The following is a 14,986-nucleotide window of genomic DNA, read 5'->3' on the forward strand; positions in this document are numbered from 1 at the left end:
TAACATTGTGGAAGACGAAATCCATCTTCTTGATCATTGTATCAAATATAAAACCTTAAGGCAACAATTTTTAAAAGATATTCAAAATTCGAATAACACAGGAAATATTCCCAGTCAGGTGATGCTAACAGATGATGAATATATACAAACAAGATTAGGAAAATTTGTTTATGAATGCTGTTGCAATTTATTGCATTAACTGATTAATGAATTGTGTATTTTTCATTCATTCATTCATTTACCATTGCACTTGTGTTTCATAAACCTTAAGGTTTCATGACAATAAAATCTATTCTATTCTATTCTATTTGTCACAAGCTCTTGAGTGTATATGAACGGAAGGCAGCTCACTGCCACAACCCTATGCCCCCCACCCCCCCCCCCCCCCCCGCCCGCCCGCTTTCCCAACTACTGACCTGCACCACACCACTACGCATACACTCATACACTCATGCCCACACACCCACACCAACCCTGGGTCTGTGGGCGTGCAGGGCAGTTAGAGAGAACTGGACTTTCAGTCTATCTTGGGTCCAGGGTTCGAGCTAATTAAGGGGTCCAATTCATGGGGACTGACTCGTGCACGTCGCATGTAAAGCAAAACGTCCGGACTATCAACGTCAAGACTTTTACCGCAGCAGGTTTGGTATGTTCAGGGTGGCGATGTTGTTTTTTTTCTCTCTCCGATCTCACAGGTCAACATAATCTGCAGAGCTGCTTGCGCTAGAAATCCCACCTCTCGTTCGTGTTGAAGCTTATACACATGTAGAACATCAAATATGCATAATAAATACTATGTAATCTAGGTCAGCGTTCGGTGGGCTCTGGAAACACGAACACCAAACACACACACACACACACACACACACACACACACACACACACACACACACACACGAATACTCGTCTAATATCACTTACAGTGAAAAGACGTTAAACTAAAGAACGAACGAAGGAACACACGAATACCTAACACACACACACACACACACACACACACACACACACACACACACACACACACATACGAATACCTAACACACGGACACAAACACACACACACAAACACAAACACACGAATACCTAACACACACACACACACACACACACACACACACACACACACACACGAATACCTAACACACACACACACACACACACACACGAATACCTAACACACACATACACACACACACACACACACAAACACACGAATACCTAACAAGTTTCAAGTTTCAAGTTTTAATTATCCTTTCACTCCTATTGGAGTATGGAGGATTACTGCAAAATAATCTTTTCGTGCCCAGAACAAACATTTCCAAATACACAACAATGTCACATAAAAGTTGAGAAAATACAAATGTCTTTTAACTCCAAAAGTGTAACTAGGCAACATTTGCAAATCTAATCATCTTACTTACAGCTCCTTTGAGCATATTACAAAAATTAAAAACCGATTTTGGAGACAAATATTTTTTAGGAACATATCTGTTTCGTAACTGATCATAATTGGGAGATTTCATTATAAAATGAAACTCATCCCCAATCACAGACATGTTACAAACCTTACAAAACAGTAACTCTCGTGGTATGCCTTTGTGTCTCCCTGTTTCTATTTCCAGCTTATGATTACTACTTCGAAATCTGAAGAAGCTGATAACATAATTATCAGACATTTGACATATATTTTTCACACACACACACACACACACACACACACACACACACACACACACACACACACCATAACCCCCCTTTTCCCCCAACAGGACGGAGTGGCAGGCCGTGAACGGGAGCTGTCTGTGGACACGGCCCCTTACCAACAACACAGCCAGCACCCACCGCCGCCACGGGACACGGACTTTAGCTTGCTGGAGAGGTGTCTGCAGGAGAACCTCCCAGCCCCCGTCCACACCCCGCCCTCCTCCTCCTCCTCCCCCCACACCCAGACGGCCGTGGTCCACCCCGTAAGGCGCAGCGCCCCCTCCTCCGCCTCCACCCAGTACCACCACCACCACCACCACCACGACGCCCACTCCAGGAGTCGTCAGAGTCCCAGGCCGCGCAACACGCGCGGTTCGTCACGAGACTCGCTGCACGTGCGGCCAGCCACTTCCAACGTGTACCGCTCTGAGACCCGCGCCTCCTCGCGCTTTCCCCCCTCACTGGACTACCCGATAGGGGGCATGGAGGGGGAGGAGGAGGAGGAGGGGGAGGACGGGGGTGAGGGGTGGGCGCACGTGACGAACCGGAACCATCACAGCAATCAACATGGCGGCGGCGGTGGTCAGCAGGGGAAAGTCCGGCCCTATTCGGCTGTTGTGACTGGGCCCTTCCGGGACACGGAGGTGAGGTAGTGTGTGTGTGTGTGTGTGTGTGTGTGTGTGTGTGTTAGGTATTCGTGTGTGTGTGAGTGAGTGAGTGTATGTGTGTATGAGTGTGAGTGTGTGTACATAAATTGAAAGTCGTACACAAACACAGATACAGTAGAAATTAGGGGATACATACAAGTGTATATCAATCTAAAAACTTGTGCATATTCACACATGCACATACTGCACACACACACGCACTCTCTCTCTCTCTCTCTCTCTCTCACGCACACACACACACACACACTCTCTCTCACACACGCACACACACACACACACACACACACACACACACACACACACACACACACACACACACACACACACACACACACACACACGTTTGAACAGAAGCCGCATATAACATGTGAATGGGGTTGATGACTAGATCTTGAGGTAGATGGTTGTTGATTGCAGAATTCTATCATACTGGATTTATGGAAGATTAGGGGTGGGCATGACGGACTGACGACATTTACACAAGGCAGACCAGCCGCTGGTCCTGAAAATCACTGCTCCTCGTTCGTCAGACGGACATGATGCTGAAAGTCATCGGACGCTAAGTTAAGGGTCATCTACATGAAAAAAAAAATCACGACATTGAAAAGATTCTTATTCAAGAACCAGACACTGAAATAAGTCCTGGAAGTCAACAGACGTTAAGTTTATTCAGAAAAGTGAACACCCACAGACGTCAAGTTTATTCAGAAAAGTGAACACCCACAAACGTTAAGTTTATTCAGAAAAGTGAACACCCACAAACGTTGTTTATTCAGAAAAGTGAACACCCACAAACGTCAAGTTTATTCAGAAAAGTGAACACCCACAGACGTCAAGTTTATTCAGAAAAGTGAACAGGTGGATATTCAAAGACCAGCCATTAAAAAAAAAAAAGACCAAACATTAAGTTAAATTCGGAGAAGTGAAGAACAGACGTTAAGTTAATTCAGGAGAGTGAAGAACAGACGTTAAGTTAATTCAGGAGAGTGAAGAACAGACGTTAAGTTAATTCAGGAGAGTGAAGAACAGACGTTAATCAATTCACCAAAGAAAGACAGTTTAAGTTTCCCAAAAAGGCGTCACTTCGTGCGGACAAAATCCGTGTATACGCCACACCACATCTGCTGGGCAGAAATCCCCGACAGTAGCGTAACCCAAAGCAATAGTCAGGCCTGGAGTGCATGACTTTTCACTTGATGTCCGCAAAAGTGAAACAGACTGTGAACAACTAATCTAACAGTTAGAGAGCCGACAGTCAAGAGACGGTGCGCATGCGTAGCCGATCCCGGTACCCACCCAGTGTGCCTTCTGCTTGTTATTCAGTGGTGACAGCAGTCCGTCAGAGACAAATTGAACGTGATCTTTGGAACTTTTGATGTCAAATCTGGCGCTTCCCAGTCGATGCACAGATGTTCGAACTTCATTTTCGTTAGTTTTTCTTTCTTTGTACGTTGACAAAAGAGGAGTCGAAATTATGTTTCTGACGACACCATCTGACGTACTTGCCGACAAGCAAGCCAATGGTCAAGAATCGATGCGCATGCGTAGGCTCGGCCTAATCTGCAGAGGCAGTTTATAGGTCACAGGTCAGGTACAGTTCACAGGTAATAGTGTATATGTTACAACTAAACCCCTCTCCCCCCATCCCCTTCCCACCTGGCCCAGGTGTGCAGTGACGCGCTGTCCCAGAGCTCTGTGGACACGGACAGTGAGGCGGGAGGCAGCAGGGACGAGGTGACGCTGGCCAGGCTACAGCTGTCGGCCCGGCAGAAGGACGACGTCCTGGCCGCCGCCATCGCTGTGGGCGACAGGGTCACCTTCACCGTGCCCCAGAAACCGCCCCGCTACGGCAGGAAGAAGCGTGAGTAACCCCCCCCCCCTCCACCCCCCACCGACTTCCCACCCCCACACAAACCCAGAAACCACCCCGATAATACATGAAGAAGCGTGAGTGGACCCCCCACCCCCACACACACCCAGAAACCACCCTGATAAGGCAGGGAGAAGCGTGAGTAGACCCCCCCACCCTCACATATACCCCTAGAAACCACCCTGATAAGGCAGGAAGAAGCGTGAATAGACCCCCCACCCCCACATACACCCCAAGAAACAACCCTGATAAGGTAGGAAGAAGCGTGAGTAATACCCCCCACCCCCACATTCACCCCAAGAAACCACCCTGATAAGATAGGAAGAAGCGTGAATAGACCCCCCACCCCAACATATACACCCAGAAACCACCCTGATAAGGCATGAACAAGCGTGAGTAATACGCCCCACCCCCACATTCACCCCAAGAAACCACCCTGATAAGGCAGGAAGAAGCGTGAGTAATACCCCCCACCCCCACATACACCCCAAGAAACCACCCTGATGAGGCAGGAAGAAGCGTGAGTAATACCCCCCACCCCCACATACACCCAGAAAGCACCCCGATAAGGCATGAACAAGCGTGAGTAACACCCCCCACCCCCACATTCACCCCAAGAAACCACCCTGATAGGAAGAAGCGTGAATAGACCCCCCACCCCAACATATACACCCAGAAACCACCCTGATAAGGCATGAACAAGCGTGAGTAATACCCCCCACCCCCACATTCACCCCAAGAAACCACCCTGATAAGGCAGGAAGAAGCGTGAGTAATACCCCCCACCCCCACATACACCCAGAAAGCACCCCGATAAGGCATGAACAAGCGTGAGTAACACCCCCCACCCCCACATACACCCCAAGAAACCACCCTGATGAGGCAGGAAGAAGTGTGAGTAGACCCCACCCCCATCCCCACCACCCAGAAACCACCCCGACAAGGCATTAAGAAGCTTGAGTAGAACGCCCCACTATCCCACCCCTACTCCACCCAGAAACCGCCCCATTGCCTGGCCTAGAGGTAACGCGTCTGCCTTGGAAGCGAGAGAATATGAGCGCACTGGTTCGAATCACGGCTCAGCCGCCGATCTTTTCTCCCCATCCACTAGACCTTGAGTGGTGGTCTGGACGCTGGTCATTCGGATGAGACGATAAACCGAGGTCCCTTGTGCAGCATGCACTTAGCACACGTAAAAGAACCCACGGCAACAAAAGGGTTTAGAATTCTGTAGAAAAATCCACTTCGATAGGGGAAGAAAAACTGCATGCAGGAAAAAAATACAAAAAAAGGGGGTGGCGCTGTCAGTGTAGCGACGCGCTCTCCCTGAGGAGAGCAGCCCGAATTTCACAGAGAGAAATCTGTTGTGACAAAAACGAAAAATACAATACAATGTTGCAGCCAAGCCCCTGGTGTACACGGGAATCGTGAAGTACGTGGGCCGCCTGGACAAGGAGAAGTATGATGCCAGAGTGTACTGCGGGGTGCGACTGGACGAACCCAGTGAGTGTGTGCCTTTGGCTTACACACACACACACACACACACACACACACACACACACACACACACCAGCCTAGTCATCATCCAATGACAGAACAGCACACACACACACAAACACACACACACACACACACACACACACACACCACCTAGTCATCAGCCACTGACAGAACAGCACACACGCACACACACACACACGCACGCGCGCGCGCGCACACACACGCGCACACACACGTGCGCGCGCGCACAGACAAACATACATACACACACACACACACACCAAATCTGACATCAGCCACAGGCAGAAGGGAAAAAAAATTGTCCGGGAAAAATGTACACTTTTCTTATGTGGAAACGGTTGTACAATTTTTGATTTATTTGATGAGTTCACTTTCAATTATTTGGTAAGTCATGATGCTTTTTCTTCTTCTTTTTTTTTTCCAAATACAAAACCCTTGAGATTTTATTTTGTCATGATTCCAAATTGATGTGTCCTTCACGATATCGGAAGACAAAAGATTGTCTTTGGCGTAGTGGAGGAAAATGAGTAAGGGAAACGAGCTTTTTGCGGAGGGAGAACAACACAAGTGATGCCTTTTCTTTACAGGACAATACACTATACCGCTGCACAGTAATAAAGTACAGGTATGCAGAAGAGAACAGTACAGCACTGGATAGTATGGAAAAGACCAACACAGTACACAATGCAATACTTCAGCACAGAAAAGAACAGAGCGCTCAGCACAGCACAACACAACACGGGACATTACATTACAAAAACGCTAATGAACAAGGAAAAACAGCTACACGTTTCACCCCCTGAACTACACCAGGTTCTTAAATACCTTCACCTTCACCTATCCCGTAGTCTTGTGGACCGTTGGGGCGCCACAGGTGATCTGGCAACCAGCATCCTCCAATCCTCTCGGTTTTCTGACCTGATTGTATCGCTCAACCTCAAGCCCGTCCATTCTGGGATGTTGTCCTCCCATCTCTTCCTCTGTCTGCCTCTCCTTCTCCCTCCTTGCACTGTGCCTTGCAGGAATGTCTTGGCAAGCCCTGATGATCTCGTGACATGGCCATACCATTTGAGCTTGCGTCTCTTGACCAAGGTCAACAGGTCTTCGTAGGGCCCAATGACTTGCCTGATTCTGTTCCGAACTTCTTCGTTCGTGATATGATCTTTGTAGGAGATGCCCAGGAGTCTTCGAAAGCATCTCATCTCAGTGGACTGTATTCTCTTTTCTATCTCAGCTGTTCAATACAATACAGAACAAAACAATACATAGAGTACAATAGAGAGCAACACAACACAGCAAAATGCACCACAACACGCTATGTTTTAGCGGGATAGAATGACGGAGTGTATAAGGGAAATGTTACGTGTTCACCCACCATCCAGAACCACACAATTCAATACAGTGTAGTGTTGGCCTAGCGGTAACGCGTACGCATAGGAAGCGAGAGAATCTGAGCGCACTGGTTCGAATCACACCGGCACTCGCCAGTATTTTCTCACCCCTCCACTAGACCTTGATTGGTGGTCTGGACGCTAGTCATTCGGATGAGACGATAAACCGAGGTCCCGTGTGCAGCATGCATTTAGCGCACGTAAAAGAACCCACGGCAACAAAAGGGTTTAGAATTCTGTAAAAAAAAAAAAATCCACTTCGATAGGAAAACAAATAAAATTGCAGGCAGGAAAAAAATACAAAAAAAAGAAAAGAAAAAAAGAGTGGCGCTGTCAGTGTAGTGACGCGCTCTCCCTGGGGAGAGCAGCCCGAATTTCACACAGAGAAATCTGTTGTGACAAAAATGAGTAATACAATACAATACATTACAATACAATACAATACATTGATACAATATAAAATACAAAAGACAGGACAGTACCATACAGTATAACACAAGACATGACAGTACATGAAAAACGCCGTGTTTCAGTGGGGGAGAATGACGGGGTGTACAAAGGGAAACGCTACATGTTCACCCCACAGAACCACGCCAAGTTCTTCAAGATCCGTGACGTCACTTCCATTCTGGATGTCAAGGTCAGTGAGCACATCGTCTTCGGCTTCACAATATCGGATAAATGTCAAAACAAAACAACAACAACACACACACACACACACACACACACACACAAACTAAATAAACAGTTTTGCTGTCAGCACAGGGACAGTGTGATTGCAGAAGCCGGACTAACCCTTTGGAAGATGTGAACACACGGTCACTCACTGCACTGAAGGTTTTCCAAAGGGTCCAGCAGCTGCCATTGCATGGGCTTCAATACATATCACTTTGAAAATGACATTCATCGACCTGAGGGGATATATAGCCTACAAAATATCTCCAATCTTTCTCCTGGATCGTTGGTGGACATACTTACCGATGTACATGTGTCCCTCAGGATGCAATGTTGTTGTGTGATTTATTGTACGCTTCGTCATAGAATGTTTAAATCTACTGGTATCAAGCAGTATACTTACTTTTCAGTTTCTATACCTCGGCTGTCGACACAATAAGATTTTGTGAAAAACTTGTTTGCTTTTTGTTTTTTTTAACCTGAGGCCTTAATTAAACTTAATTCACATTGATATGTTTCAATGTATGCAGTCTGTGCAAGGATTTTCATTTAATGTCCGCGATCGTCATCTAGAGAAAAATAAACTTACCCCATTCCCTCGTGCTAGAAGTTAAGCGCGTTCCGTTCTATGTCTTGTCCAGTGATGTGTCCACTCTGACTACACGTTAAATGTGTTCCCTTGTATGTCTTGTCCAATGATGTGTCCACTCAGATTACACGTTAAGAGTGTTCCCTTGTATGTCTTGTCCAATGATGTGTCCACTCTGATTACACATTAAGAGTGTTCCCTTGTATGTCTTGTCCAATGATGTGTCCACTCTGACTACACGTTAAGAGTGTTCCCTTGTATGTCTTGTCCAATGATGTGTCCACTCTGATTACCCGTTAAGAGTGTTGCCTTGTATGTCTTGTCCAATGATAATAATAATAATAATAATGGTATTTATATAGCGCTGGATCTTGTGCAGAGACAAATCAAAGCGCTTTCGCACCAGTCATTCACACGCATGCATAACTCTAATACTGCAGAAACTAAAGACAAGGAAGGGCAGGCAAGGGAGGCTATTTTTGGAAGAGGTGGGTTTTAAGGCCAGACTTGAAAGAGCTGAGTGTGGAGACTTGACGAAGCGAAAAAGGAAGTTCATTCCAATCGCAAGGTCCAGAAACAGAGAAAGAACGGCGGCCAATAGTCGAGTGTTTGAATCTGGGTATGCGTAAGCAGAGTGGATCCGAGGCTGATCGTAGTGAGCGAGATGGAGTGTAGAGGTGAAGGCAGCCGCAGAGATAGGAAGGGGCAGTTTTGTGAATGCATCTATAACATAGAGTGCTGATCTTGTACTTTATTCGGTGTGAGACAGGGAGCCAGTGGAGATGTTGCAAAAGAGGAGTGATGTGCTCAGATCTTTTCTTTCTGAGGACGAGTCGGGCAGCAGAGTTTTGTATCCGCTGAAGGGGCTGAATGGATGAAGCAGGCAGACCAGACAATAAAGAGTTACAGTAGTCAAGGCGAGAGAGAATGAGAGAAACGACAAGTCTAGATGTTGCGTCAGTGGATAGATATTTCCGGACGGCACTGATGCGTCGCAGTTGACAGTAGCAGGACTGACATGTCTGACTGATACATTTTTGCATGGACAGTGTATTGTCAAGGACAACACCGAGGTTCCTGACTGACGTGGAAAGAGGGATGGATGTACTGCCAAGTTTGATTGTGTCAATTGTGATGGAAGACAGTTTTTGTTTAGTTCCTATGATCATTGCTTCAGTTTATGATCATGATGATGTGTCCACTCTGATTACACGTTAAGAGTGTTCCCTTGTATGTCTTGTCCAATGATGTGTCCACTCTGATTACACGTTAAGAGTGTTCCCTTGTATGTCTTGTCCAGTGATGTGTCCACTCTGACTACAAGTTAAGAGTGTTCCCTGCTAGGTTGTTATATCATGACGGTCATTTTCCCTTGTGTGATCAGAGCGGACAGTACGTGCCCTGCAGTCGTCTTCTGGTCAAGCACCTGAAGAAGAGCCAGAGCTTCCACAGGAACGACCTCATCCACGCCACCATGTGATCCACATCCACAGTGACCACCACCACTTCCATAGCGTGATCTACATCTACAGTGACGACCACCACTTCCATAGCGTGATCTACATCTACAGTGACAACCACCACTTCCATAGCGTGATCTACGTCTACAGTCCATCCACAGAGATCCACCACATGTGAACCACACCACATCACATCTTCACTCTCCACATTCTCAGCAGTGTTTTTTCCTCCCCAGTCTTTTGAACAGCCTAGGGAAAAGATTCTGACATGCCCCAGTTTTTTTTTATATATCTATTTATTGATTTGTTTTCATTTTATTATTTTATTTTTATTTGCAAGAGAGCTCTTACGGATCAGATGGTGGGGTAAAGTGTTGTGCCAAATGGTGAAGTCAGAGTGGAGATGTTGGCGGTGAAGCTAGCGGTCAGGTCCGACCTGTGTGCATTGGTGATCTCAAAGTTGGATGACTGGAGGACCAAAGGCCTCTTCTGTCCGCAGTTTAAGGGCAAAACTCTTGTCACACAAAATATTTCTTCCATGTCTGGGTGGCGAACAGAATGACTTCATGTATGGATGCGTAAAAATTATCTGCGTTGATAACTGGGGTCTTAAACATTTGCGAAACATAAAGCTTTCTTTTCCGAGTAATCAAAAATGGGTAATTTTGGTATCCTAAATTCTGGGATCTATTTAATTAAATGAAATTTGTGTGTGTGTGTGTTATGAAATGCAGGCATACGAGAAATGACATGGATCTTGCAGTCCACCCTTCTAATCCAGAGGTAGGCATAATGATGCGATCGTGGCCTCGAGCCAATTTTTGTTCGCACAAACTCCATTTTGTTTGTTTACCAGCGCATGGTTGGGGGACCGGACCTGTTAAGGGAAAGAGCGGCTCTCTCTGATTGACACAGACTGAAAGAATGTGTCATTGCTTAGATAGCTGCACGTAAGTGCTGCTATTGAATCCATGTAAAAATTAAGTGTTATAATAGCCTTCAAAATGGAGTTGAAAAACAACAGAAAATGGGTCACGACGCTTAATAATGGTTCAGTTCTGCATGAAAACTGCAGCTGAATGATGTCCCTTAATTCGGGATACTAAGATAGGAAATTAGCTTACAAGCGTTGAATACGAGTACATTTCCTCTGCAATTGTGCAAGGGAACCTTCTAATGCACGCAAACGTTAATGTTTGTGACATCGTTGTTTGTGTATGGTTTGGTCGAGGCATCATGTAGTTACTTAGTTTCTTACTTAGTTCATGACGACATTTCTGAGTTTTACATGAAAAGTTCGATACAATGTATATTCGCGCGTTGGTGATGTCAGTGCTGAACTGAAGTGCATGAGCGATTTTAGTATCGTTTTGTTTGTTTTGGGTTAAGAGTTTTCCTAGTTCCGGGTTAATTCCTTATACGAGGGATGATTCTTTATGCTGAAAAAATTAGCTCCGGTAATAAAAATGATTGTTTATTCAACTCAGTTCTGGTATTATTTCATCATGTAGTTGTTTTTTTTCTATATCATCGTCAACGAGTAAAACTATGACCCCTCTGATATTAAATGAATTAATTAAATGATTTATTGTGAGCTGCCAGATAAAACCCTGTCAGTGATTTGGGGGTGAATTTGCTACAACACTGCTCATCTTTATTATGCCTATAAGCTGTTTATTGTTCATTGGTGTAAGATTTATTTCCCGACTGACTTGGAAAACGTGTCTTTTTTCTGGTGGCGTAAGAAGGCTGCTTTTTGTGGTATAAAACATTGATCAAAAAGGGGTGGTGAATCCGCTCTTTATATATTTCATTTGAAAAGGGGGTGGGGGTGGGGGTAGGGGCTGGTCTAACCGAAAGGGGTACTTATCTCGCACACCCATCTGTCACAGTTTGGGAGGTTTGCTGGTACCGGATTTTGGGACAACCAAAACACTGCCTTCGATCACAAAACTTGTGTGTGTTGATACTATCGGGTACTGTTTTTTTCCTCCTTTTCCCGTTTCTGTAAAACCTTTTGCCTCGTTCCCCGCCCTTTTTCACCCTCTCTACCCTCTCCAGACTCACCCCTCTCCCCGATACACAGTCACTCACACATACACTAATTATATATATATATATATATATATATATATATATATATATATATATATATATATATATGGCTTCTTAGTCAACTATGACCGTAAATCTAAGGGAACCCAGACTGCATTCTAAGGGTCACCATGAATCCAAATAAAGTGAAAACATTTTGAGACAGGTTTTCAGTCCTCCGCTTTGGCAGTCATACTCTGTTTTCGGAGGTGGAAACTGTAATGAAGAGAAAGGGTTTATGTGGAAGGGGGCGTTTCCGGCAGGCGAAGGGAAATAATTCTTTGTTGCAGACGACACCAGCATCAGTTCCGACAAACCATTTTCACTCTTTATCTGTAATCGTTCTAGAAAGTTTCGTACTTGAAAATTTCGTTCTAGAAAGTTTTTAGAACTCCCGATAAACATGAAGTGCGTTCTTATTATTTTCAAAAATTCAGGGATGGATATTTATATGCTATCAGAAGTCCCGATATATTTTTTCTTCCCCACACACACAAACACGCGACGCGCTCGCTCGCACGGTCATGTCATAGGTTTCCTATTTTTCTGTAGTTAGCATTTTGCATGTTGAAATGACTCATTTCATATGATGCTTGTTTAATCTATCTTAAAGATGTATGTACCTTTCCCGTCCTGAGAATGGTTATTTTATTGTATGCATATTGCTTCATGAGGGGAATTTATACGCAATTTCTGTGATAATCCTGTGTCTTGGGCGCTTCACCCTGCTTGAGCCACATGTGATGAGGATGCATGAGCATGTGTACATAACTGCTGGCTTAATGAAGCATAGTGTCCGATGCGGGGAGTTTTCCCTGCGTGTATGGTTCTGTCATAGGACTCGAGATTTTTATGCATTAAACATGCCGTCCATTTCTGAAAACTTGACCATTGTCTTGTGTGTGTGTGTGTGTGTCTGTCTGTCTGTGCATGTGCCAGTGCCTCTGTGTGTGTGTGAGTGTGTGTGCGCGCGCGCGTAAGTGCGTGGATGTATGTGAGATTTATGTTATTGTTAATCATCACATTAATACACTACGTTCACACTTGCAGACGCTTTTTGACATATGCTTCCGTACACACGCACTCATACTCAATATGATACGAACCACACACTTCCATACGCGCCTTATTACTCTCTCTCTCTCTCTCATGGAAACACGCGTGTGCGCACACGCACGCCACATATGGGCCCTCCCTCTCTCATCCGCTCCCCCCCCCCCACACACACACACACAGGCTGGAGTGGTGGTGAAGTGGGTAACTCACTCACCGAGGAAGCGTGGGACACCCACAGTCCGTGGTTCCAATCTTCTGCAGGCCCACTGTCTGCTCCCCGCTTCACTGCACACCCAGGGCTGGTCTGCTGCTTGCCTTTCACATAATGATAATAATAATTGCAGTAGTAGGCGCGCCCAATGCACAGCTTATATCACAGATTTACATAAGCTTATAGTTTGGCCAACAGCAAAGTGAGAGCTGTATGATCAATGGTTTCTCCATTGCAATGGGAAGTCATTTACAGCTTATTCATTTGTTGAGGACTATGACTCTCAAACCAGGAGATAAGATTGCATTCGCTCTTTGTGTGCTGCAGCCTGTGGGGGTGGGGGGTGGGGGTGGGTAGTTGGCCTTTGGGAACCATCCCAACCCTCTTGGCCGAGAGAGGGGATGTAACTTGGGAAAGACACTCTCCACTATCATCAAAGTCTGGCCCAGAAACTCAGCACAGCAGTTGCCTCCTCTGCTGTTCTGATGGTCGTAGTTGGACACGACAATCATACAGTAGCAGCAACAGCAGTATTAGTAGTAGTTGTAGTGGTAGTGTTAGGTAATGACAGTAAATAGAATAAAATGCTAATGATGATGATGGTACTGCAACAACTACGACTCCCACTACTGACAAACAACAATTATCGTTATTACTATTAGCATTACGAAGCGCTAAATCTTGTCTGCAAAACAAATCAAAGCACTACACATACTGATCATTCACATACATGTACACAATTAGCTCACAAGCATCGATTAAAAGGTGAAAAAAAAAGTGTTCAGCAAAATAATGAAAACGATACTTTGGTCAGAGGTGAGCCTTTATGGCTAACACGGTGCTGGACGTGGACTTTTGGCGAAGAGAGAAAGGGGGAGACAGAGAAAGGGGGAGACAGAGAAAGGGGAGACAGACAGAGAAGGGGAGACAGACAGAGAAAGGGGAGACAGACAGAGAAAGGGGAGACAGAGAAATGTGGAGACAGAGAAAGGGGAGACAGAGAAAGGGGGAGACAGAGAAAGGGGAGACAGACAGAGAAAGGGGAGACAGACAGAGAAGGGGAGACAGACAGAGAAAGGGGAGACAGACAGAGAAAGGGGGAGACAGACAGAGAAATGTGGAGACAGAGAAAGGGGAGACAGAGAAAGGGGGAGACAGAGAAAGGGGGAGACAGAGAAAGAGGGAGACAGACAGAGAAAGGGGGAGACAGAGAAAGGGGGAGACAGACAGAGAAAGGGGGAGACAGAGAAAGGGGGAGACAGAGAAAGGGGGAGACAGACAGAGAAAGGGGGAGACAGAGAAAGGGGGAGACAGACAGAGAAAGGGGGAGACAGAGAAAGAGGGAGACAGACAGAGAAAGGGGGAGACAGACAGAGAAAGGGGGAGACAGAGAAAGGGGAGACAGACAGAGAAAGGGGGAGACAGAGAAAGGGGGAGACAGACAGAGAAAGGGGGAGACAGAGAAAGGGGAGACAGACAGAGAAAGGGGGAGACAGACAGAGAAAGGGGAGACAGAGAAAGGGGAGACAGAGAAATGTGGAGACAGAGAAAGGGGAGACAGACAGAGAAAGGTGGAGACAGAGAAAGGGGAGACAGACAGAGAAAGGGGGAGACAGAGAAAGGGGAGACAGACAGAGAAAGGTGGAGACAGAGAAAGGGGAGACAGAGAGAGAAAGGGGGAGACAGAGAAAGGGGGATACAGACAGAGAAAGGTGGAGACAGACAAAGAAAGGGGGAGACAGAGAAA

The 14,986-nt window shown here is 45.9% G+C and overlaps 1 protein-coding gene across 3 annotated transcripts in view; it reads left to right on the plus strand.

The window, feature by feature from the left end:
* LOC143286125 (uncharacterized) overlaps positions 1–12,013 on the plus strand; it is a 155,940-nt gene extending 143,927 nt beyond the window's left edge. For all 3 annotated transcript variants that reach the window (XM_076593719.1, XM_076593717.1, XM_076593718.1), the window contains 5 exons: positions 1,770–2,348; positions 4,038–4,233; positions 5,644–5,745; positions 7,688–7,794; positions 9,803–12,013. In XM_076593719.1, the coding sequence (XP_076449834.1) occupies positions 1,770–2,348; positions 4,038–4,233; positions 5,644–5,745; positions 7,688–7,794; positions 9,803–9,898 (1,080 nt within the window). In that variant the 3' untranslated portion in view covers positions 9,899–12,013. The remainder of the gene's footprint in view (positions 1–1,769; positions 2,349–4,037; positions 4,234–5,643; positions 5,746–7,687; positions 7,795–9,802) is intronic.
* Positions 12,014–14,986: the final 2,973 nt, after the last annotated feature.

The sequence above is a fragment of the Babylonia areolata genome, chromosome 9 (assembly GCF_041734735.1).
Source record: "Babylonia areolata isolate BAREFJ2019XMU chromosome 9, ASM4173473v1, whole genome shotgun sequence".
NCBI classification, from domain to species: domain Eukaryota; kingdom Metazoa; phylum Mollusca; class Gastropoda; order Neogastropoda; family Buccinidae; genus Babylonia; species Babylonia areolata.